The sequence below is a fragment of the Blennius ocellaris genome (assembly GCF_963422515.1).
Source record: "Blennius ocellaris genome assembly, chromosome: 18".
NCBI lineage: Eukaryota > Metazoa > Chordata > Actinopteri > Blenniiformes > Blenniidae > Blennius > Blennius ocellaris.
Window position 1 is genome coordinate 17,872,935 of NC_137667.1, and position 26,643 is coordinate 17,899,577.

Genomic DNA, 26,643 nt, shown 5'->3' on the forward strand with positions numbered 1-26,643 from the left:
ATAGTTATCTTGCAGAAAAGCAAGGGTTTGCTTCTCGTATACAGATTTTTGCAAAGATATCGTATCTTTTCAACAAGTTATATACTGGTTTTTTTGGGGGGTTCATATTTTCACAGACAGCGAAATCCAGCTTCTTCAATTTACCCAAAATCTGCTGCATTCGTAAAATTGGAAATTTGAACAAGATCTCCAGAAAAGAGCCTTGTGAAGTCTCTACAGATTTTTAAGTGAAGGTGCTGATGGCGGTGAGACAAGGTTCAAACAGATGAACGCCTCGTCTCAAGGCAGTTACATATGAAAAAAGTTATCCTCATATAGAACCGCAGGGGAGCTGAAGAAACATGAGAAAAAACTGTTGGCTGAATCACGCTGTTCTTCATGCTGAAAAAAAGAAAGTCTACTCTATAGATTTACAACGCTTTTTCTTATGTATCCAGGTAGGATTCACCTCAAAGCAATGGAACCGGGTCAAATGGACTCGGTCATATGTCTCTTTAAAACATTGCGTCCATTCCCTGAGTGGCTCCATCAGTTCAGCCTGTTCCCTTCACTTCATTCAGTCCAGTTAACATGATTTGTTGAACTGTGAGTGATGTAATCCCATCAGTATGTGTGTTTTCTTCAAATGAGGCTTCATTTTAAAGTGACGCATGAATGATAGAGGCCAGTGGAGGCTGTCATTATCATTTGCCAAGAGACTGGACAGAGAGCATCCATCCATCTTCTGCTTGATTTGAATGAGAGTCGCCGGCAGCTGGAGCAGATGTGCAACTGGAAAACCCAGAGAAAACCAACGTGCGCACATGGAGAAGACGCAAAGTCCGCACAGAAACCTCTTCGAAACCTGCAGGGATGATTTTGCTTATCAATGTAAAGCTCAGAGAACAGAGAGGCCTCATTGTTGTCCTGAGACCAAGTCCTGCAGGGAGTTAGAACAACAGTGGAAACACCGACTGTTGATGAAAACAACTTCAAAACAACTTCAGTCATTGGGTCTGAGAAGAGCACTGGCAAAAAGTCAACAATATGTTGAACAATGCCCGAAAAAAGTTTTTTATTTTTATTTTATTTTACTGTAAAACATTGGGATTTTGAAGATTACGTGAAATACACTTAAAAAAAAAAAAAAAAAAAAAAAAAGTCAGATTCTGACCAATGAAAATGTAAAACCTTTGTATATTTTGCATGTCCGTTAACACGTTGGTGTTTAGAGCCACTAAAAAGGCAACTTTTGGAAAACCTCTCCCAACGTGGAACTTTTTGAAAGCGCTCTGAAACCAAACAGAAATCGCCTCATGCATGGGCCGAAGAATCATTAACTACGACACGGGCGTTTCAAAAAAAGTTTAATTTTTCCATGTTTCCACGGAGACAAAGCAATGTTTGAAAAGTTGCATTTTCAGTGGCCCCAAACTACGCTTTTGTTGCAAGCCACTGAAAACAGACTGTAAACGAGAGGGAAATGAAACCGTTCTGAAACCACAGACAGAATATACAAATCATCTGCACACGCTCAGTAGATGGACAATAAGAACAGAAAGTTTCCCCCAGAGTGTCGTGACTCCCAGTCCATGTTCTCCTGGGACTTGGTGGTTTTATTTTGACAGTCACTGTAATAACAATCCAACTTGGTTGTCTGGCCACTGGAATGACTGTGAATTCGTCATCGTTCAAAGTGATAGAACTTGTTCTCTGCGTGTGTGTGTGTGTGTGTGTATGTGTGTGTGTGTGTGTTTTCATCAGGACACAATCACGTAAGGACTTTCGGTGTGTTTTTGAAAGTTTCCTTCAAGCTCATTTCCGTCGTCGATCATCAGCGATCATCCAACCTCCCTTCAGACTCGTTGTAAATCTATCCTGAACGAACAGATGGCACTTCGTCACTGGTGTAAATTAGTCGTGTTCCCTTGCAGCTGAATCATCGATCTGCTCCGTCTAATGAAGGTTTCAAAATGCGACTGGAGGATTATCCGCAAAGAATAATTAGGACGACAGTGACGGAGCGGACGAGCGTTTCCTCTTTGTCTTCCAGTGTGCCGCCGCCGCCGTCCGAGGGCTGACGGGGTTTTTCATTAGCCCATATAAAGAGCCCAGAGCCCCTATTGCTGTCAAAAGGAAAATTATATAATAATTTAGATGATTTATGTTTGTGACGGGCTTGTTTCATAATGCCTCTCACCCCTTCATTAACGTGGCAGGTTTTTGATGTCCGATTGAATCTGAGTTTCACAAACCTGAAGAATTTGTGTAGAATAATAAAAGGCGTGGAGGTTGATGTGGCGATGAGAGAGTTGTTGAATCCTGCAGTCGCTCAGCGTCACACAAAGAGGTTTACGTGACGACGGTGCTCAAAGTTACTGAAGACGCAACTTTTTGAAACTGTTACGGGTCTCAGACCTGTGGACAGACAAGGTTTGGTGTAAAACAGGAGAAATTATGAGGCGGCAACCGTTGCTTCTGTAATGTTTAATTTCTCTCAGCCGACTTTTTGCCATTTCTCTGAAAATGAGCATGTGATCAATAACCTAACTAACAACATGAAACATAAAACGTATACTAAATCTTACTCATAGTGCAAATAAAAAGACATGAGCATATCACTTTTCATAACTATTGGTTTCGGCTAAAGGCATGAGCTACAAAACTTAACACTTTTAACTACTTGCAACTTACAAATATACATATAAAACTTTAACATCCAATTTATTGACACATAAACAATACACTGTACCGAAGAATCACATTTAAACCCAAAATAAAATGCGCTGGAGTCAGAAACTATGACCTGGTTTGGTCACGACCCCAAAAAATTAAACAGCGACGCCATCTTGAGCAGTGTTGCCACAGTTACCTTGAAAAAGTAATCCAATTACTGATTGCGAGTTACTCCTTTTAAAAGTAATATAGTTACTTTACTGATTACTTGTTTTTAAATGTAACCAAGTTAGATTACAAGTAACGTTGTGGTTACATTCAGCAGCTGCTGACAACACGCCCCCTGATTTCAACATAAATATAAAAACCAGCTTTTACCAAAAACTCAGTTCTGATCACTGCCTGACCTCCTGCTGAGACATATTTAACCATTGACCTTCATTCTCTGTTATATTTATATCTGACTCATGGTTTTATTATCACATTTTTACTATTACTGGTATTTATTCACCTGGAGATGTAGTTGTAGTCTGTTGTTGCAATATTAATTTTTTTGCACTGCCTGGTCTATGCAACCTTTTAATTTATGTTAAGGTGAAACCATACAGAGCCCCGGGGTGGCCATAGATAGATAGATAGATAGATAGATAGATAGATAGATAGATAGATAGATAGATAGATAGATAGATAGATAGATAGATAGATAGATAGATTTAATCCATGGCCACGAGATAGTAACTCATTCCCTCAAGTTATTAACTAAGTTATTAAGTCATGAACTTGGGGGAACAACTTATTATTTCACTAATGTCGCCTCCGTCCCCGCCATATATGCTGTTCTGGACACTTTGAGATCAAATGATGATAAATGAATGAGCTTGGGGCTTATTTTGCAACATTTGGCCATTACATAGTGAATTTCTGCTCCTTTCACTTTATTTCTGGACGTGTCTGAATCAAATATTTCAACATCATTAGGAATGGAGGTGTAGAATGATAGAACGCAGCTCTACAGCCGTTTCCAATGGCAACCTACGTAAACGCACGCTGATCAACCACAACAAAGGTTCTCTTGAACATGAAGCGCCATTAAAAGGCACATTTTATGGTTATTAAAAAAATGACAACAGAAACTGCTTCTAAATTCTATATCTGACTTAGTGTGACAGCGCAGCTCTGCAGCACAACAGTTCAATTAGAGCCACCGGCGCCGCCATCACTACGATACAACGCGAGGGAATTCATTCGTTCACTTGCATTATTAACTTGAGGGAACGACTTATTATCTCGGTTTTTACTGTTATTATTTATTTTTTTCTCTGCAGCCACCCAGGGGCTCTCGTACTACCAACACCTTGAATTGCAGTAGTGAATTCTACGTCACATAAATCTTTTGTCCACATTTTTCCCACTTAAAAGCAGTATAGAAGATGCTTCTTGTTGCACAGTAAATTTTAATTTAATGGTATCGGATTTGTTCCTCCTCGGGGATGAGTTATTAACCTTTCCGTATTGTTTACAGTTCCACTGATTAAATACTCAAGTAACCTTCATGAAAGCCTGCCGGAATTGATGTGGATGGAGTGGATGAGAAGAGCGGGCTTTTAGAGGCCGCTGCCAACGTGTTGAATGACGCAGTCAACATTCATCTTCTTTACAGCTTTGTCTAACTCAAAGTCACGGAGGTGAGGGGGGGGGGGCAGCGCCGGAGAAGTTACAATTGCACCGTCCAAAAAACTGAGGAAGAAAACGAGAATTTACCCATTTAGGCTGAACTGAACGAGAAGTTACCTGGTTTCGTTCCATTTTTCGGGAACTTTCTTTGTTTGGTTTGCATGAGGTGAGACTGTTATCAACTACAACCTTGCATTCATTATATCCAAATCAATGCACTGTTTTACATTTATCATTTAACTCATTTCAGTGAGTAATGTTAAATAAATCTCAGTTTTTCTCAGTTTCCCGTCAGTCTTTCAGTGTGGGCTTTATATGCCCTTGAGCTATTGTATTTGTTTTGATTTTAAGTTTGTTTGTTTTTGTGTCGAGTGGATGTGAAACTCAAATGTTTGACTCACGGATTAAAAGTTTAAATTGTCCACCTTTTTTTGGGGGAAACCCAGCAGATAAAAAAAACCCAAAACAACAACAAACAAACAGGCAAAGTCGACCGTGAGAATGAACTCGGCGATTGAGAGAGTCGAGCGAACGGCGCTGGGGAAGAGGCCGTGCAGAAGTCACAAAACAGACAGGGAGTGGAAAAACAAATAAATAAAATAAAAAATGCTGGCAGCTGATCAGAAAGAAAGAGGCTGGAGACTTTCAGCAGGTCGAAACGCAGGTGGGAAAAAATACTGGAGGAGCTGATCAGAGCGACGGAGGACAGAAGAGGCAGTGGGCGAGGCAGGCCAGCCGAATGAATACATGAATGAATGAATGAATGAATGAGCAGTGACAACCTTTCGATGGAGAAAGATGAAAAATGGAACGCCGCGGTCTCTCGTCAGAGGGCTTGGCGCACCAGCTGCTGTTTGCCAGCCACACAATCCGTAACAGCAGCGAGCCGTCACACGGAAAGTGAACGAGCTCCAGTTTTGCGGCAGTCAGTCACCTGATTCAACCATTAGCAATGTTTTTACTTCGTCCTCCTACTGAGCCATGACTGCGACAGAAGGTGTGTGCAAATATGTTTATGCGCGTGTGTCCCGGGGGAGAAAACCGGCCCTGCGAGAGGCTCGTTGTAAAAAATTCTCAGACAATTCTTAAGAGTAGCGGAACGACACAACACTGAGACTTGCACTGCGATATCGTGATGCTGCTGTCGCCTTCATAGCAAACAAGCATTGGCCTTTAACTGTATTTCACTGTATTTTGCACTTTTGGACTAACTGTTTAAGCTTGATATACACCTGCATGTCATCGTGACAACTTGTCCCTGGTCATAATCTTCTGGCTGACGGGTGTAATATAGCTGATTAATAGGAATGAGTGTTCCGCCTCACTTGTTGGCGACCACATACAACAGTGCAAAGAACCCTCGACTTCAGAAACAACCTTTTTTTTTACGTATTCGACTTTAAAGTTTGAAATATTTTTGGGGGTCTCATTTCTTCTCCTTGTATTTGGAATGATTGCCTCGTCTTAATGAAAATGTTATGTTATGTTCCAAAACAAATACTGACAGTTGAAACAGCAGGAGCCACAGATGTTCAGACATTTAGGGGGAAAAAAATCCTAAAAAAACTGGAAATATTCTTTGACGGTTTTTACTAATGAAGTTGTATGTACTTGGGTTTTGAGTTTACATTTCTATTATTTATTTCATTCATCGACAAAACAAGAAACAAAACAATTCAATATAATACAAAACAAGATTAGAAAGTGGTTAATGACAGGGAGCAGAAGGAAGAATGATCTTATATAACCTGCTTCCTTCATAACAAACAAGAGACTCTCAGACATCAGAATTTATCAATCCGGACAAAACTGTAATACTATTTCTCTGTATTTGAATAATATGCTGGTGTTAATTAACTTCTTAAGTCTTGCAATTTAGATTATTTTTATTCCTTGTCTCGGTCGTTCCATAAATAGACCCCAGCGTTCCATTACTGTGGTCTAAATCTGGGTTTTTATGAAAATCTCTTGCTTTTCATTCATAGTTTGTTTTTTTTGGAAAACTGTTCTGGACATTAACTGGTAAAGTTTATTTTTTAATAATTTGAAGTCGTTGAATACCGGGTTTGTCGGATCTCTATGGTTCTTTTCTGGGAAATTAAAATGGACTGGATGTTTGTTTTACATGCATTTTCCCAAAACTTGAACACAGTACTTCAGATAGGGAACAACACGAGCATGTATAACATGTACAATGATTTGTTATGCAACAAATCCTTTACTTCGATTAGATATTTAATGTAACTGTTCATCTCAATGATTACATTCTGATAGAAAAATGGATTGTGAAGTGGCTTTAGTGAAGAAGTGAAGAAAGCACTCTATTAGATTGACGATCTCAGCATCTGGTTTCATGTGGTCATTGAGAGGCGAGAACATCTTCCTTCCTCTCAAACTATCATTTATTTAGTGACCGTTTATGGAAATGTTCTCATCAACTGAAGCTGCATTCTGTTTTTTTACCAAACATTCTGCAGAGTGAACGCTATCGGCACTGCGATAAGAGCTGGCCAGGCAGTCACATCGCAGAGCGCGCAACGTCAGCATGAATGCATCATCCATCTTCTATACCTGCATTATCCACGTTAGGGCGGCAAAGGCTGGAACCAATCCAGGCAAACACTGGACGAAGGGCAACGGAGGGAAACCACTAAAGCACCGTGCCATTGCAATGTCAACCACGGAAAATTAATTTGATCGGCATACTTAGGGACGTATTGCCCATTAAAATAGATTCACACACAAGATGCAAGGACGCCCAGCGTCCCTTCATTCAACCCCAATGTTGCTCAAAACACGTGAAACATTAGGATTTTACCCAAAAGCCTTTAGGTTTTTTTTCTCGCAACAGAAAAGACCAGTCAGCATAATTTCTGCCTGTGAAACAATGTAGGCTTGAGGTTTTTGTTTTTTTTGTTTTTTTTAATATATATATATTTTTCAATTACATATACATTTTTACAGAATTACAGATTTTTTTTTTCAGAACATAAACAAACATGGACATTGAAATCTACAATTAAAACCTTATAAGAATTAGCCTTAGGTTGATTTAACTAAGTTTGTGAGGTGGTTGTGAAAGGCGCCCCTAAATAAAATGCATTGTTATTATTTAGTAATACCAGTGACGGACCTGGCTGGTTTTCCGCCCTGGAACAAAAGATTGAAAAAAATGGAACAAAAAATGTTAAATGTACAAATGAATTGAACTTAACAAATATATAAATATGTACCAACAATCAAACAGAAGCAAAATTGTGGGAATTATTTATTTCATGTGTGAGGATGTGCAAATACGAATAAAGACAGGTCATTTTAAATAAATATAAAAACGATGCAAAAAGTTTACAAACACGCTCAAAAAAAGGATTTTAAAATATGTTAAAAACTTTACATTCATGCTTAATTGTTTCCAAAAGTTTCCAGCTACAGGTAAAACACAAGCTGTAACCTGTACAGTATGAATTGGCTTGAATCTATTTTTGTCTTTCTAACATGAGCATAAAATATATCAGCTGCCTAATTTCATTATTTATCTCGTTGCTGACAGAAATGACAGGAGGGAAGTCAGTGACACGAATCTTGTGGTTCTGTGGTGTTTTTGGGTGAACCTGCAGAATGGAGTCGGTGAACCAGATTCATTGAATCGTCCGAGTCGTCTGAGTCCATGGCGTTTCCAGCGAGTCCTCCAAGTCTTCATGTGGATTTAGCAGAAGCTGCTCAGACGACTGACCGGCTCGGGCTTAATGAGACTCATGATTCCTTGACGACGGTAGTTTATATTCCTGCGGGCCGATGAGTCTGAGATGAAGAATGCCATTCACGCCTCGACTGCACCGATTGTTTATTAGTTCATGCAAATGTTGCCATCAATCTCCAGCATCCTTGCAAAAAGTGTCTGGTGTTGCAGCAACTTTTGATTTCTTTCTTCCTCTTTGAATTCGGATGCTTAAGAAGTCGCTGTTTGTCCAGCTCTGCAAAGTCAAGCAATTGGCAACATCAAAGAGCCCCTGGAGTCTCACATCAGCAGATTGTGATCTGATGTCCTCTGATTATCTCCTCGTCCAGCCTGAAATCAAAAGGAGACTCTCCTCAAGAGGTCACGTCTCCGCTGCTGCACTGAAAATCTGCCCATATTCAGATCATCGCCTGAGATGTTTTCTGTATAATTTCTGATATCTTCATTTTTATTCTCAGGCTTTCGTTTGACAGTTTGACATTTCATAAGAGGTCGGCACTCCTGAGATTGAAGGGTCAAGGTACAGTTTCATTTTGCATCAATGTATTTTAAGAGTCCATTATCAGGCTTCCCGCAGCGCGTCATGATGACGCGTCCATTAAAGTCAGACTTTGGCACAGAGTGACATTGAAAACATGCAGAACTGTGGCCCCACTGACATTTCTATCTTTGAAACATGGAGCACAACTGTAGCTACCTATAGAAACAGGCTAATGGTGGATCAAGGACATCGATTAACGGTAATGGGCTTTTTATAATTTTGTTGGAAAAATTTAAATTGAGTAATTGTTTTCCTGCAGGAAGAAAACCAAAGAAACACATGTTTTATAAAGACACATAAAGTAGCTCAATAACAGCCAGGGACACATTTCCCTGCGACGTCTCAAATCAAGTCTGCTTTTTCTGTCATTGTAAAACAAATCAAGCCACCAAACTTTCTCCTGACATGTGTCAGCCATCCTTCAGTCTAACGGACGGCATCACTGCTCTCCACAGTATAGGTGAGTTAGAAATACACACAATATTCATGTGTCAGTATGTCACCTCGAGTGTGCGGCCCACCCCTTTGCTTATTTTTTCACAATTTGGCCCTCGCTAAAAAGAAAAACTTTGGACATCCCTTCCATCACCTCCCATACAGTCTGCACTTCAATAAAATTATAATACCTTTGACCTATTAACTTTTTAAATAATTTATTTAAAATCATTTAATTATTAAACAAAGACCCCCCCTCCCTCTCACGGCCACCAGTGGACGAGGTCTGAAGGCTTCTCAAGCTGTTTTTGCGCTCGTATTACATCACTACATCAACCATTCCAAAGCGTTGCATTTTTTAAAGTGTGGACCGACATCTTTGGCCTGATTTTATAATATGCACTCAGTTGTGGGACTAAATGAGGTCCCGGTTTCACTGCTTTTCTTTTTTTTTCCCTACCAAGTGATTATTTGAAGCGTTTCAATTTAAATAATAAAGTTCTTGTCAAGGGTAAAAAGTTTTTATCCTGATCTTTGGTCCTTTGCTACACACGTTTTTGATTCCTGTGCAGAAGAAGTTTCATCGGGATTAAAGTTGGAACCATTGTTGGTTTGGTGGTTCTGCTTCTTTAGATACGGAGCGAGCCTTCCCAGAGGGATCTCAAATTGTCATTTGGAAACCTTCCAACATGGGACAAAACCACCCACTGCAGCTTCAGCTTTTGTTTGACAAACACACACACACACCCACACACACACACACACAGAAATGTTCTTTTGTTGCATTCCAGTTTTCTCTGGAGAATAAGCTGGAGCCATTGGTTCCAAACTGAAAATGAATTCAGGTTCAGGGAAAGTCTCCCCTCTCCGCTGGGTCCTTATCGTCTCTGTTTTGACGACAGGCCATTAACCCCTCGCTCTTTCTCCACCAGGTACAAGGCGATCGTGAACCCGATGGACATCCAGACGTCCAGCGCCGTCTTCTGGACGTGTCTGAAGGCCGTTTCCATCTGGCTGCTGTCCGTCTTGCTGGCTGTTCCTGAGGCCATTTTCTCACAAGTCGTCTCCATGCAGGTAAAACAAAGAGACGGCCAATGGATGCTGCAGGGATGGTCGGACAACAGAGGCCAAAATCTGATTTCATCGTTTGGGCAGATGGATGGGGGAAAAAAAACAACAACCTGAAATTCGGTTGAGCAACATTTCAAAGCCCTCGAGCAACTTTTTCTGATGTTATTGTCTCCAATATCATCAGAAAAGACTCTGAGACGATAGCGATGGGATTCCAGCTTGTTTTTTGCTGGTTGATAGACACAGGTTTTTGGATTTGTTTCAAAACATACTTGGCTTAATTGGATCTCGAACTTTGTTAACCAGATATTTTCAACATATTTGCAGATGAAATCCCACCTCTTACCCTAAACATGTTCAGATTACACATACAGGAGACGAGAGGAGGGTTTTCAAAGCTGTTAATTAAACCAATGAATCTGCAAATTGGTCTATTCTTAGTCGGCAAGTTAGTGAGGCAGATTTAGATGAAAATGAGATGATGGAGGTGATTGTATTTTCTCACTTTTTATTGTAAAATATCAAAAATGTTATGAGAAAGGTGGACTAAATTCATAAAATGTATATTTTACAGTATTTTAATTTGTTGATGATCTTGAAGCATTATAACAGTCGTTTCTTTTCTTGTTCCTTACCATGGTGTGTCTGAAGATCTATGTTTAAAGAGCACCAGAGCCACTGAAAACACTTTATAAAAATGTTCAGACTCAGTCTCCATGTGGACGTAGAAAAAAAACTGTACTTTTTTGAAACACTGCTACTGGCCATGTGCACCATAGTAGTCAGAAACAGTTCTTTTGCACATGCTCAGTAGATGGACAATAAGAACAAAGTTTCCTCCAGAGCAGGGGTCTCCAACAATAAATAGCTCGCCAACCAAATTGAAAATGTAGAACAATATTAAAAGAAAAAGAAACATTTTTTTTTTAAATTGAGCAAACTCTATCTAGTTATTACAACTCTATAAATAGCCACCACCCCCACCTAACAAGTAGTCCCCAGTGTGTGGATATAGTAACTAGCGGCTATTTTATTTGAACCGAATGTAAACGGAGTTTCAACTTCAAGATAAAACAATGTGTGAACCGGGTCCGTCGGGAAAAAAACAAAACAAAAACACAGGAGGCCTACTATTTCCATCAAGAGTGGGAGACAGGCTATTTCTTCACAATTGTAAAAGACAAGTGTGTGTGCTTGATTTGTGGGACCAGCGTTGCAGTCGGGAAGAACAGTAATGCGGAGCGACATTTCACCACACTTCACAAGACGTTTGAGCAGGAGTTTCCAGCTGTGGAGAGCGATTTCAAAGCGGGATTGCAACGACAGCAACCGTTTACAAAACCATCAAAGAAAGCCGAGGCTGCAGGCAAAGTTCAAAGTGGCCCATCGTCTGCGAAGAATAAAAAAAAAACTTTTTCTGACGGACGTTTTGTTTTGGATGCGATGACTCTTGTTGCTGACTCTTTATTGAAGGATCACAAAAATGGCTCTGAAATTCTCTCGGCTATATCAGAGGTACAGTTTGGGGCAAATACAATGGCGAGGAGAGTGTCTGCGCCTTCAGAGGACAGTTGGATCAGGACGTAGGCACCTGCAAATGGTTTTCAATTCAGTGTGATGAATCAACGGGCTCGAGTCACACTGCTCAGTTGGCAGTATTTATAAGAATGGCGTTTGAAGACTTCTCTTCCTGGTTTTCCTACATTTCTGAACTATCATTGTATTCTCCACCAACAGGCCATTTGTACCAAGGTCATGAGGTTTGACCATGTCATGACACCTGTCATAAAGATTAGAAATTCTACTCGAGCGAAGGCCAAACAACCAACTTTTTTGGATGAACTGTCGTCGATGTTTTGCTGCGCGCAGAGATCAGATGGCTGAGCAGAGGACAGATCCTGTGTCGGTTTTTAACACTTCGGTCTGAAATCAAAGCGTTCATGGAAGCAAGAGATGAGGATACAACTCTACTGTCCGACACTGAATGGCTACTGGACCTGGCATTTCTCACAGACGTCACAGAGAAATGAAATGACCTGAACTGCAAATTGCAAGGTAAGGGGAAAACAATCAGTGATATGATTTGTGCTGTCAAAGCTTTCAAGGCAAAGCTGGGCCTGTTACTCCAACAAGTGAAGAAAAGGAAAATGCAGCACTTCCCCTCTGTGCACAAAATGCTGGAAGAAAATCTTGTTGCATCTGGGGCCATGGACATCCAGAAATACGTCACACAGATCTCTTGCCCAGGCTGGGTCAGGAGTTTGAGGACAGATTCACAGATTTTGTGAGCCTGGAGCCCTGTGTCACATTTATTTCAAACCCCTGCATGGATGTGGACATATCTGAGATATCTGAACAAATGAGTGAGCTGTTTACTCTCAGTACTGTTGATTGGGAGGCTCAATAATCGAGCAAAAAAAAAAATCGTAATTGAGCATCAAGACCTGCTGTGTGAATGTAGCCTTTGAGACACACTTCCACTGAACCACAGGAAGGCATTATAGACCAAACCATTGTGAGGCAGATCGAGGGGGAAGTAAACAACCTCACAAATAATTCATGCTCTTTATATATTTAGCACATGTCGTTTGTAATAATTATATAAGTTAGGATTATAGCATTATTGAATTAGAAATGTGGAGGGATAATTCTTTATTTTAACCTGAGACCCCCCCCACCCCCCCCCACCCCCGCCCCGCTGTAATTTCAGCCGATGCGTGACAACCTTGTAGTAAGCTCCTCCGGTCATTGGCAGGATGTGTGAGTTGTATCTGAATCATTGTGGTCCTGAGTTCTCGCCAGCAGAGCGTTTGTGACCTTGGCTGAATTCACGCTGATTGTGTAACGTCCATCACTTACTAGCAGCAGGCCAATCACTGACAGACCAGTATAAACTGAGCAGGTGGGCTTTCCCACCACGCCAGCCCCCCCGACACCCGTTTACTCTGTTACAGCCAGATTTACAACCAACACGCGCCTCCGCTCTCCGTTTTATGATCTCCATCGACTCTCTGCTCTTCTCTGCATATTTCTTCCTGCAATTCCTCCTATTTTTACTTCGAATATAACTCATTTTCCTTTCTTTCAAAATGTTTCTTTTCTTCTCCATATCTTGTCTTTTGTTATCCCTTCATCTTCTTTGGTTTTTTTTTTGTCAGCCAGGAAACTATAAAAAGACAATTAAATGCTGTTCAAATCATTTTTCTCATTCCCTTGTCATTATTCTTGTCAGTGTCCTTACAACCGGTGTTGACACTTACACTTTCAGGTCACATCCGTCAGTGAAACACTTCAATAATTAGCATTAATGAGACGTGACACACCCGGGGAAGAAAAGAAATGAAAGATTTACTTTTCCAAGTTACAAGTTTTAGTTGCTGTAACTGGAGAGCAACTCCAGTTCTGAAAACCTTTTATTTATTTATTTATTTTTTGTAATAATGTTTTCTTCCCCCTCTCCTCGTTTCTTCTCAGGGTCACAGGGACAACGTCAACGTCACCTTCGTGAACTGCGTGCCCTACCCGCTGTCCAACCAGATGCATCCGAAGATCCACTCTGTCATGATCTTCTTGGTTTACTTTCTCGTCCCGCTCGCCATCATCTCCGTGTATTACTACCACATCGCTCGCACGCTCATCAAGAGCGCCCACGACATGCCGGGAGAGATCAGCGACCACACCAAGCGACAGGTAACCAAACGCTGGCCGGGCGGGTGGATGGATGGATGGATGGATGGATGGATGGATGGATGGATGGATGTGGGTCTGAGTGTCTGTCCAGTGTATTTCCAGTGTCGTGCGGATCACTACGTCATATCATACTGCATTTCTATTGTTTAGTTAAACGTAATCGCAGCTGCCGCCACAATCCCCATGAATATCAAACACTGTCTGATATGGATCACAGCCTCAGTTGTCTGGGAACCAACAATGTACGACCGGTTTCAAGCCACGACCACAGATTTCTTAAATGATTCTCCTGCGGATCAAATGTTCCATCTCCTGCGGCCGAAGATCGCACTGTGTGTGCGAGGCTGTAAAGCGGTGGTGTAGTCCAGGATATAGGCGGGTATACAGCCACTGATTTTTCAGTCAGAATTGTAAAATACACCTTATTCCAAATCCCCCATGATTCATTACACAGCAGTCTCTAAGAGCCGGATTGCTGATTTTTTTCCCCCCGAGGATGATGAAGCCATGACTCATCCTACTATCCTATCCTACCTGCATGCACTGATTTGATTGGCTAATGTCAATGTTTACTGTGCAGCATGAGGGCTGACGAGCCAATCGGTGGCAGAGTAGAGCGGGTCATGATGAGTTAAATGTTGCTGACCAATATATTATTGCAAAATTATGTGACAATGAACAAACACTAAAAAAAAACAAAAAAAAACCCCAACGTTCTTCTGGGCTAGTTGAAAAGAGGGTAAAATGTACCCACTGTGAGGGTACCCATATCTCCAGAGAAAATTACACCCCTGCTGTTAATGGTAGTGGTATTTCTGGCGTCAGGGGGGCCTGGTTTCTCTGGGGGGGGGGGGGCTTCTCTTATGGGTCTGGCTGGGGCCCTGGCCTATGGGACCCTTTCTGCCTTCTCTTATGGGCTCCTCATGGCTGCTAGTGGTCTCTTCTGCACTCGTCCCCTGGCGCCTCCTGGACTAGGGGTATGGTCTTCATGCTCGGGCCCCTTTGGGTCTGGAGGGGCGCTGGGTGCATGAGCTTCCTGGTCCGGGTTTTATTTATTTATGTACTTATTTATGTTTGGCTAACACTGCTGATGCTCTTTTGGTTTCATGGCTGGTCATGATTTAGGAGGTGGTTTGAGTCTCTGTGGGAACTAAAAATGTAACATATCATCAAGAAGGTTATTATCTGTAACGCCTGTTTCCTCAGTATCGCTGGGGCGGAACTATTTATTAATGGGATCATTTCCCGTACGACATTAATCACTGGACCTCCAGCAGCGTCTCGTGAAATGAAGAACAAACTAATATTAGCTGCTCTAATTAGTGTAAATATTGAGATTCTGACAAAGAAGAAGAAGGAACAGATGCTTTGAAAGGAGTTAACCCTTCGTCAGTAGTTAGAAGCGAAGTTATCACTGTATTGACTGTTGTCTCATCCTCAGTGTTCCCACACTGGTCATATCAGTAGCAGAGCATCAAGTGTTCTGATACTAAGGCAATTGTACAAAAAAAACGAGTGGAAGCGGTGAAATTATAATGCATATGGTTCATTCATTTTCATGTAAACATAGCTGCAAGTCACAGAAAACAAATATATATGTCCCGATACTTTGATTGACACGATTTCCACTCAATATCTTCTTGTATTTCACTTGTTTTAACACCATATTTAGGAGAAGCTCAACCTCTCTATTACTCCATTAGTCCAAAAAAACCAGGAAGTAATTTGTGCCATTCGTATTTTTTTTCTTCTTCCAGGAATCTGATTGGCTGGCATAGCTTTATGCTTCTCGTTACACTGCCTCCTAGAGGTTTATCATGCTCATGGTAGCTCTTAAAAAGGTTTTGTGTGGGTTTGTGTTTGTGAAAATTTGGGGGGGGTACCCATTTTCTTTAATGCTTCAGCTTCCAAACCAAACAAAGGGAACAAAAGGAAAAGGAAAAAGGCTCTCGGCCCTGAAGACAGAGGTGTGAGGTGTTGCCAGCGGTTACAATCCAAGTAGTGTTCAGGGTGACAGTAAAAACGTGTTGAAGTCGAGCAGTCGCATGATGAGTGAAGTGTGATTTAGTAAGTAGTGCAGGAGATAAAACAGCCTGAAATTCAGTATAAATGGGGTGGGGGGGACTTGGACGCGATGCTTTTTGCACCCACACCTCCCCCGCCCGTCCCCGGCTTCACGAGCCTCGGCTGAGAAAGTTGAGTCACGAGGGGAGCTTTAGCGGAGAACTGTGTCAGCCGGAGTGAGTAATCACTTTACACAAGCTTGATCTTCACAGATGGAGGGGAGGTCATGGAGAGGGAGTGGGGGGGGGGGGGGGGGGGGTTGAATTATTAAACCTGCGACGGCAGCAGGTCAGATCAGGTGTGCACGATCCACGACGAGGCCGGGAATTACTGCTGAGTCTCCGGGGAGCGTTCTGATAATAATCACTGGCGGCGGTAAATCCACATCGCGTCAGAGTGGCGAAACAAGCAGTGGTGTTTCTCTCCTTGGCATTCAGAGTTTCTCCTTTGAAATCCTGTTTTTAAACTTTTAGGTTTGAGGTATCATAGACTTCAGGCACAAAAAGACCAGTTGGATCTCACTTTGTTCCGACCAGTAAAATTACAGCAAAGTAACCCCTAATTGACTACGAATCTAAGATGTTCCCATTTGTTTCAGTGCAAACAAATAAAAGTAATGTCATTGTGAAATCCTTTTTGCCACGTCGTCTTTCTGAAGATATTGTCTGCAGCCTGTGGTTTGTATGCTTTGCTCATACTTTTCATACACATAAAAAGATAGCCAGCTTTGAGTTGTTGCAATCTTCTTTAAGGTCTTGCGCAAAGGCTTTCTTTACGCGACATTTTCAAATGAAAACAGAAAACTTATGCTGCATTTCGGATGTCCGTTTACAAGACAACGGTGCTTGGGGCCACTGAAACACAACTTTTTGAAAACATCTTTGTTTAAACAGAGAAAAAGCAAGTTTTCTGGAAACGATGCGACTGAGCATGTGCAACATGGCTCTAGTAAATAGTAGACGGACAATAAGAACACTATTTCTTCCAGAGTGTCATGACTCCGAGTCCATATCCTCCTGGGACTTTGTAGTTTTGACAGTCACAAGAATAACGATTCAACTTGGTCATCTGTTCACTCGAATGTTCATGCACTCGTCATTGTCAATGTTTATAGTGTATTGTTCTCTGCGTGCACGTCTCTGTGGTTTCATTACAAAAACCAACAATAGCACCCACTAGTGGCCTGGCATGTTAACTACATTGTTTTACGTGTTTCTGTTGTAAAAGGACATCGTTTACACAGAACGGACATGGAGCTTTTAAAACAAAAATGCGTAAACTTGTAAATAAGGCAAATAAGGCCTTAAACGTCATAGTGATTGATCTCAGGATGGAGTGTACTTTCCACCAGGTTTTTACTTGGAAGTAAAAAAAAATGTTTTTCTACATGTAGCTATATTGAAAAAAGTTAACATGAAACCAAATGCCTCAGTATTTGGTGTTGAACCACTTTCGACAAGCATGTGAGAGGATCATAATCTTTGTTTCATTGGCATTGAGACTAACTTTGATTCTATTAGCAGAGTGTAATTAATACAATTTTCTTTAAACTTTTCATAATAAATGTTCTGAGAGCTACCAGATAGATACTAACAGCATAATGAAAAGTCATGATGACATTTTACACTCATAAAACTGCAAAATGAGTTTTGTTTAGGTTTTTTAATTTTTTTAATTTTTAAGGGTATTAATTTAGGTCTTCTTCATTTGTTATTTGGATTCTTTCTTTTTTAGAGGGGTTTCATCATGGAGTACATTTACTGAAGTTGTTATTCTCAAAAACACATCAGTCCATGGAGAAAAGTCATTCTAATGCCACAAAAAGTGGAGTCCGGCTGCAGTCCTGTGTGGGTCAGGGTTCAGCGAAGACACTTTGTGATGAAGCCGACCTCCGCTAACTCGGGGTTAATGGAGTCCTTGACGAGCAACGCTGAATCAAGTTGTGATGCTGAGAGGTGAAGAGCAAGAAGAGGAGAATCAACAAAGACACATGGATACACCCAGACTCATACGGTTAGAAATGTAGTTAGAAATGAGAAAAAAAATTGTTTTCAAGCTTTGTATGGCTTTTATAAACTAATTTCACCTCAAACATGGCTCCAGGTATCCATCTACCTTTAGCCACTCTTCACCACTCACATCACAGATTAGAGCCTTTTCTTCTAAAACCATTGAACTCGGTTTAAAAGAAAAAGTCATTTCTCTCTTCATCTCCTTGTGGATTCCTTGCCTCACTTCCCCTCATCTAATTAATCTCATTACAGCCGAAGCCATTTGTGCGTCCTCGTGGGGGAGCGACGCCATCAGCACTTTCCATTGATCGGAGGGGGAGAAAATCCTTCTCCACAACCCAATCGTATCTTCACATCTGTTGGGGGCTGGAGGACAATTGCTACTTTACCAGCAGACGCCCACATCAATACCAAACATGCCCACTATCTTATCTGATAGCCGCTAATTCATTATGCTGGCGCAGATAAGAAATACATTCGAGGATAGAAGAGGAGAAGAGCTGCGTTCAGACCACACAGAAACAACAGCTGCTTCTGTTGTAAAAGGCTCAGAATTCTTTGACCTGTTGTGAAACGTTTAGCTAATATTAAATGTCATTGATACAACAGATCCTGTTACAGCTCATACTCAGGAAAAGTAGGATTGCTCATCTATTCACTGTTTCCCAACTAACAATGAGAGCTTATCATGTGACTATTAAAAGCGTTAAAGTTCCACTGAGACTGTTGGTAGTTAGACGTGAAAACGGTTGCAGAGCTGCTGTCTCTCTCTGTTCTGCTCAACGAGCCGCATTTACACAACGTTTCAAGTGAAAACGGAAAACTTTTGTTGCGTTCTGGAGCTTGGGGCCAATGTAAATTCAACTATTTAAATAAGGCTCCCAAGGTATTTTTTTTTTTTTTTTTTTTTTTTAATGCTGCATGCCCGTGGAAAATGCAACTTTTTTGAAAATGCTCCAACTTGTGCTTGTGTATTGTCTGGTTTCCACTGAGACAAAGTTTTTTAAAAAGCTCTGTCTCCATTGAAACAGAGGAAAATGCAACTTTTTGAAAACGCTTCAAAGACAACCCAGTCTCACTCCAAATAGTGTAATACCTACGTTTTTCCACTGCTGAAAAACGTAGGTATTTCACAAGATTGCACATGACGTTAACACAGTTATGTTTCCTCTGCCTATTAATTTTTTTCCTGCAGGTGGACGTCAGGTCACACGACTGCAGAGTTACACTCGACATGACGAAACATGACGGACATACCTTATATTTTTTGTGGAAATTGCTGTGTTTTCAGATATCTTGTGGCTTTGGCTTTGTTTTGATAGCTTTTCTAGTGACAAATGCACACTTTATTTACATCGTATCCATTCCGTTTATGTATACAATCTATACTTTTGTTTTTTGTTTCATCGTGCATTCATTCAGCTTTCTGAACCGGCCTACATTTTCTTGTGGTTGCTGTAGTCCAAATTCATGACTCCTAGTCCATATCCTCCTGGGACCTGGTAGTTTTATAGTTGAAAGTCACCGTAATAACAATCCAACGTGGTCGTCTGTCCAAATGAACGTCTGTGTACTCCCATTGTTAATGTCTATAGCGTATTGTTCTATTTGTCTGCGATTTCATTACAAAAACACTTGTGGTCTGGCATGCAAACTCCATCATTTTCAGTGTTTCTGCTATTTCCGTGAAAATGAAGATAGTGTTCAATACTTCGCCGTATAAATGCAAAACCTTTGTGAAACAAAAAGGAAAAAAACTGGTATTTGCACTAGAAATGTGTAAACTTCAGTCGGATAGTTCTCTGTGCGCTTGTGTGTGGTTACATGACTGTGGCAGAGAAGCAAGGCAGCACACCTGATTCCCATCAGGTGCTTAATCGCCTCTCTGCCCGCAAAAGAGGAGCCACCCAGAGACACGAGGTGTCACAGGCTGCAAAGTGTGTGTGTGAGAGTTTTGAGTTGAGGTTTGATTTACTTTAATAAAATATGGGTTCTGGAAAGCCCCGTCTCCGTAAGCCCGACGGCGGCATGCGTCAACCGCCACAATTACAAAATACAGTAACAGCACCTCTACGAGACGGATACTCGTTACAGACAAGTATCGTGTCTGAAACGTCAAAAGTAGTTTTCAAATAAACAATAAATAAAGCAACTCCTGATCAATCCATATCAATTTCAGACTTAAAATAATGTAATTAAGCCCCACCCAGTTTCACTTGAACTACACCCACTTCCCATTTAGACTTTAGTTTAGGGTTTAGTACAGATACAGATACAGATAGTGGTGTACTTGCTCATCCCTAAGCACCACCTTGCGGCCTGGCATTCCAACTGCATCGTTTTCAGCTTTTTTGATGTTTTTGTGAAAACGGACATTGTTTTCATATCATAAACGTAAACACAAAACAATACTTTTTCACTTGAAACATTGTTGTGTAAATGGTTTGTTTATAGCAGGGGTGGGGAACCCTGGTCCTTTCTGTGTGTCCTCACACCGACACAGCTCACAGCAATTAGTGGCTCGTTATCAAGCCTTCTGCAGAGCCTCATCATGAGAACTCGGGTGTATTTGAGCAGGGAAACATCTAAAACATGCAGGACTGCGGCTCTCGAGGACCAGGGTTCCCCACCCCTGGTTTATAGTGGCTCCAAGCGCCGCTGTTGTGGAAACTTGCCCCCAAAACACAGAGGAAGTCTTCTGTTTCCACGTGAAAATGTTGTCGTGTGAACAGAGCTTAACTTATGTGTCTTATATTCTTTTAATAAATAATGACTTTGTGTTAGATTTCCACACATTTTGAAAACAATATAATTGAGGCGTACAACAAGAGTTACACATTGATTTATCAAAACGTGGAAACCTGGTTTTCAAACTCTGCACAGACTCTAGAAAGTGTCTTTTTCTGCTTTTCCTTGACTTTTGAAAAGCCTCACGTCCCCACTTCCTATCTGTAGTCCACTGCTGACCTCCGGTCACGACATGGGGAAAAACTGACTTACGATTGAGGATTTTTGATGTTAGGTTCAGCTTCGCTCATCCTTCAAAATGAAGAAAGCGCTCTAAATTTGAACCATTAATAATAAAAGAAAGGCGATGCCTGCAGCAAGTCCCGGGGACAGCTGAATAAAACATTTCACCCTGTGTGATGTTTGAGTGGAGATTCAACACCGACAATTAGCTGCGTGACAGTTTGTACCTGGTTTAGCATTTGTAAACTCTAGTACTTGTACATTTATGGAGCATTTTAACAACCTCCTCACTGTTGCCAGGAATATTTTTCTGCCACTGTGCCTGTGACAGCTGGGGGCCAGAGGCATTGTGGTTTTTTTTATTTTAAGACGCTGACTGACAGCTCCAAAATGACAAATTGACTGGCTGCTCATCTTGTCAGGTTCATTGTTTGGAAGATAAAGTTGCCAGATGAATCAAAAACTGGAATCGAAACAGTACATTTTCTCAAACTGGCACTTTTATGCATGTGAAGGCAACATTAAGAGGCCGCAATTAAAAAGAAATAAAGCTAAACCTTTTACAGTTATGGAGATAGATGTTGCTTTATTTTAAGGTATTTTAGAGCTTCCCACAGAGCAAGTGAAATATCTAAAGTTTTATTGTGTTCTGGATGTCCAGTTACACGACAGTGGTGGTTTGAGCCTCTGAAAAAGTTATTTTTTGAAAACGGCTTCCCAGGTGGAACTATTGGAAAATATTTCAACTCCTCCATGGAAACGGGGGAAAATGCAATTTTTCTGATACAGCCATTGTAAATAGTTTCTTCTTTACATGTTATGATGGACAATAGCAACATTGGTGGCCTCCAGAGGCCACGTCCACACGAGCCAAAACGATCTTTTTCAGGGATGATTGAAAACAATGTAAAATTTAATTAGGCAGGTCACAATGTCCTTAATCATAGCTGAAAAATCTATTTAAAGCCTACATAAGGATGAACGTACTTTTTAAAAAACCAGTAGACTAATGAGAAAATCATATCTTATCAGGAACAGATGGGTATAATCCTGAGCGCTGCCCGTGAAGCTTTTCTAAATCAAAGAAGTGCTGAGAGAAGAGTAGAGGTCGACGTTGCAGCCGCATTTCATCCGTGACCTTTTTCACTGTGTTGGCAGACAGATGTGTGTCATGTGTAATCCTTTTTCATTCACAGAGAAAATATAACTAGATTACCTGGAAGTCCTCCTTTTTTAAATCTGGTGTCAGGAACTACAAGGCACTCTTGGTGTTGATAAACAGCCAACAGGGGCTTTTCTAGGCATTCGGGCCAACAACAGGCGCGAGGCATTTATTTGCCTCCAATATTAAAACTTTGTATTCATTCTTTACAAATTGCACACCTCGGCTTTTGCAATTGTCTCCAGTTGGTCTTCCAAGTCCAAATACGTTTGAATGCCACACTGGTGAAGTCATTTCCACTACTGTGAGCGTCTGCATGGTTCACAAGACGCTCCTTCTAGCCACTACAAGAGTCAACAAGCAGGGGGCGCCATTAGGGGGATTCCTGGCATTCACATCTGGCGTTACAGTTCTTTTAGGCTTTGTTTATACAATGCTAAAAATTATGTACTTAGCATGCCAGGCCACTAGTGGGTGCTGTTTTGTTGCGCACAGAGAACAATACACGATAAACATTAACAACACGAGTCTACACGTACATGTGCGCAAGAATTATTCACTACGGCCGGGTGGAGCATGCATGAAGCAGCGTTTCCGAAAAGTTGCAGTTCCGCTTGTTTCTATGGAGATCGGGTTGGAACCATTTTCCAAAAGTTGTGTTTTCATTGTCTCAGAGCACCGTCGTTGTGTAAACGCTTTCAAGAGAAAACGAAAAACTTTCCTTCCATTCTATTTGCATTTTCATCCATTTACACAACAACGGTGTTCAGAGCCACTGAAAACACAACTTCTCTCAAATGCTGCTACTGCAAATGTGAACCACAGCCGGCGTGAATACTTCTTCTACATATTCACGAGTAGTTTTACAATAACAAGGTTTGCTCTGAGTGTGGCAGGACTCCCAATCCATATCCTCCTGAGACTTTAATAGTTGAGACTCGCCCACAATGGGTCGACTCCCATTGTTAATGGTTACGGCCTTTATGCACATGTGTGGTTTCATTACAAAAACAAACAATAGCACCTACTAGTGGCCCAACAAGTTAATGTCTGGATCCACTGTGACGAACTCATTTCAGGAAGACATGAGGATGCTCCCAAATATAGTCACTGGCCTGTAAAGGGTTTAACTAGAAAAGACCCGTGTTCTGTGTGGAGCTTTACTTTTATCTCTCTGCAAAGCAGCCAGCATGACTTGTAATGAACTTCTTAGGGGAAAAAAAGTGATGAGCATGATGAGCCTCCAAATTTCTCCACATTTGTCAAAAAGATTTTGTATTTTTTTTCCACTGAGTCCTCCCTCGCTTCCAGAAACGTCCTGGCAAGTGTGACTGATATCAGACAGTTGCTGGTGTTTTATTGTAGCTGATCAGTGTAAAACAGCAAAGTAATCTGAAAACACAAAGTAACAATAGCAATCAATCAAGCTGCATTTCCAGTTAAGTGTTTCCTTCTTCATTATCTTAAAACGTACCAATAAAACTGAGTTATGCGCCAGCTTGAGCGGTGAGAAAATTGACCCGGGGCTGTGGGAAGACATTGTTTCTGCAGAACTCGGGCTCATTCATTCAAATTAAAGTGAGAAATTGAGATATAAACCACACTGATTGAATCCTCAGAGAGTTGACTTCCTGATATTATATCATCTCCGTCCTGAGGTCCCGCTGCAGGTCGATACAGCTCCACATCTTGAATATCCCAGAGTACTTTCCCTTGCCGATGCATCTTGATCGCCAGTCCACTGAGAGCATTTAAGCTATAATGTCTTGGCAGCAGTAACATAAAACATGCATTGGTTTAGTCATGTTTTCAGTAAAGTTTGATTCTTCAGCTCTAAATCATCCAAACGAGCGGTGACGGCTGTCTGCAGCAAGCATTCAAGGCTGAGGGGGTTCTGGTTTATTCATGCAACATATTTTCCAATCAATCAGCTGTTAAAATGAAAGGAAATATTCAGAACAACACTGCAGAGCAAAACAGGCCCGAACATCAAACAGACTAAAACAACGTCACACAATTACAACAGCTGCTCGTCTGGGGGCGCTATCGCCCGGATGACTAAATTTACTCTTTGCTGGTTCTTTCTAAAAATCATTTGGTACCTAAACGAAAAGGAAGAATCGAAATCACACAAAGTGGATGCGTTCCATTATCTTTGTTTCAAATGTGCAAAGACATTCTATAGATGTTTAAGGAAGCACCGGAGGAGAAGCCAGTCCTCATCCAATATGGCGGTCTGCATGTTTTGTAGTTTACCTCGGCTGTTTTGTTGCAGATTCTTGTATTTGTCAGTTCCTTTAGGGAGCACTCACAGCCAGGACATTAAACATTGTCCTTCCATCTTCACATACCTATAATAAATTAATCAGCACATGTACTATACAATAATACCGCTGTATCTACACGTTATTAAGACATGAAATTACCATAAAAGCAATTACTTTATTTTTGAGAGAAGCACAAACTTTAGAAACTTGAGAGACACTGGCAGAAACCTGAAGATCAAAGCTGGCATTACCCCAAGATGGAACAGCTTGCCAGAATCTCCCTGCTGTTGTGGTCCTTGAAACGTACGATTGGGCGCAGCTGCACTGGTGGAGACACCAAACTTTCAAAAAGATTGAGGTGAAGGTGAAAATAACATCGTTTGTAACCCATGTTACGTGAAACACCTTTTAAATAGAATTTTCTTGCTTCTTCGATCCTGTTGTTTTTTTTCCTGGAGGCATAACTACTTGTATAAATGGATCATTTGGGCAGATTAACAATAAGCCCTCATAACTAGGCCTTCAAGCTGGAGGCGATCACAGCTGACTGTGGCCGAAATCAGGACACTTTCTGGACATGACGCCCGTCCATTACATGATAAACACAACTGGACAGTTTAAAGCAAAGGCCTGCAAACTTGATGACGAAAAAAACTAAACATTTTCACAATTTTTTTCCAAATAAAATTTGTCTAGAACCACAAAACTTGTGTATTATCTGAATATAAAAATTTGCTATAGATGAAAACAATAAGGTTGCATTAATGAAGTATCACAGGTACAATTTAGATACATTTTATTACATTTTTAGCTGTTTTGAGCATTACAAAGGTTTTTTTCTTGGATTTTCCCGCTTTCACCATTTTATACATCTTGGCTATTTTAGCCTCTAGCTATGCAGCTGTTTATAGAAAAACAATTGCTAGTATACAGTCGCTAAAAAATATCTATATATTTTCTATTCTTTTTTTCTTTATTTTGCTTCCTTTTTTCCTTTGATTTCTTTTCCTCATTGTTTCCCCTTTCTTTTCTTTGATCATTATTTCATTTCATCTTTTTTTCCATTTCCTCAAAGCGATGGCTGTCTCGGCTGTTTCATCTTTAGCTGTTTTCAACCTGGAGACTTAGCCCTTTTTTGAAAATCAGTGCGGAATGCAATCAAATGAAATCAAAATGCTCATTTACATGACATTCTGAAAGCTTCAGGGGGGCCGCAGGTTGCAGACCCCTGGGTTTAGAGTCACCATAAACTCATGTTTTGGGACGATGGTGAAGATCCTCAATGGAACTAAAGAGAATTGCCTTGATATGACTCACACCAGTGGATCACCAGCGTGGCTGCCGTCTCTCTTGTGTGATTGAGGGCATCAAGCTCCTCGTCCCACACATATCTCATATTTCAATATCTTCAGTGACCCAGTCCAGGTTGCAATTGGTTTTCATTAATGCAACAATTTACCTTCAAATTTCCTCTCCGGTTTTGCCATTCAGATAAATTTACATACAAACAAGTAGAGTGATTCGATTGTACACCAGTGGTGGATGAGGCTGATAACTAGTTTGTAATCTGATGTGTGGTGGGAAAGTTTAGCATTGATGACGTGAGGTGGAATCTACACTTGGACTTTTACGCGTCCATTATTAGTTTAAAAGAATTTGAAACCAATTTGATTTGTTTAATTGATTGATATTGTTGAATTGTCAGAACTGTCAGTGCGACTTTTTCAATCAGTAGGAGGCTGTTCAGAGAGTCTGACATTATGGAATTATAGTCTCGTCTAGTAACAAATCCAAACAGACACATTTTATAAATAAACAGCCAAAACTAAGTCATCTTACTGAATCTGCATTTGAGTCCTGTTTCTACATGTCTGTGGTAATGATACTGGTTTTGGCTTTTGCCTTCATGTTCCTTTTGCAATAAATGAACTTTTCTGGGCCTCTTGGTTCCTGATGAAACATAAGTCCTCACTCACCCTCACCATCTGGACATATTTAATCTGCAGTATATCTTTCCTCACGGCACGTATACGCTCTCTCTTGCTCCTCCAACTGACATCAGACATCTCCAGGTGCGTCGGGGTCTCCAGCTCTTGCTCTTCCTCTGTGGGCATGTGACCAATCCAACCCCACACTCTTTGGGTGCTTCTGAATACTACCCTTTGTTTCATCTGTCTGCCTTGTTTGTTTCCGAAGCTCCTTGTTTACGGAATCTTCTTACTCACCGGACCCTCAGCACGTTCTTCCACCCGTTATTAACGAGGACCTGCAATTTCTGCTCCAGTCCCTCCGTCATCTTCCAGCTTTCCAAACCAAACAAAAGCACCGCTTTCACATTTGACCCAGGTTGAGAGTGACACAGA

General features: G+C 41.0%; 1 protein-coding gene across 1 annotated transcript in view; it reads left to right on the forward strand.

Moving 5' to 3' along the window:
* The window catches only part of nmbr (neuromedin B receptor), a gene marked incomplete at both ends in the record, with an annotated part of 64,432 nt that overhangs the window by 20,000 nt on the left and 17,789 nt on the right, over positions 1–26,643 (forward strand). The window contains 2 exons of the mRNA XM_080513631.1: positions 9,977–10,118; positions 13,590–13,805. Of these exons, the coding sequence (XP_080369757.1) occupies positions 9,977–10,118; positions 13,590–13,805 (358 nt within the window). The remainder of the gene's footprint in view (positions 1–9,976; positions 10,119–13,589; positions 13,806–26,643) is intronic.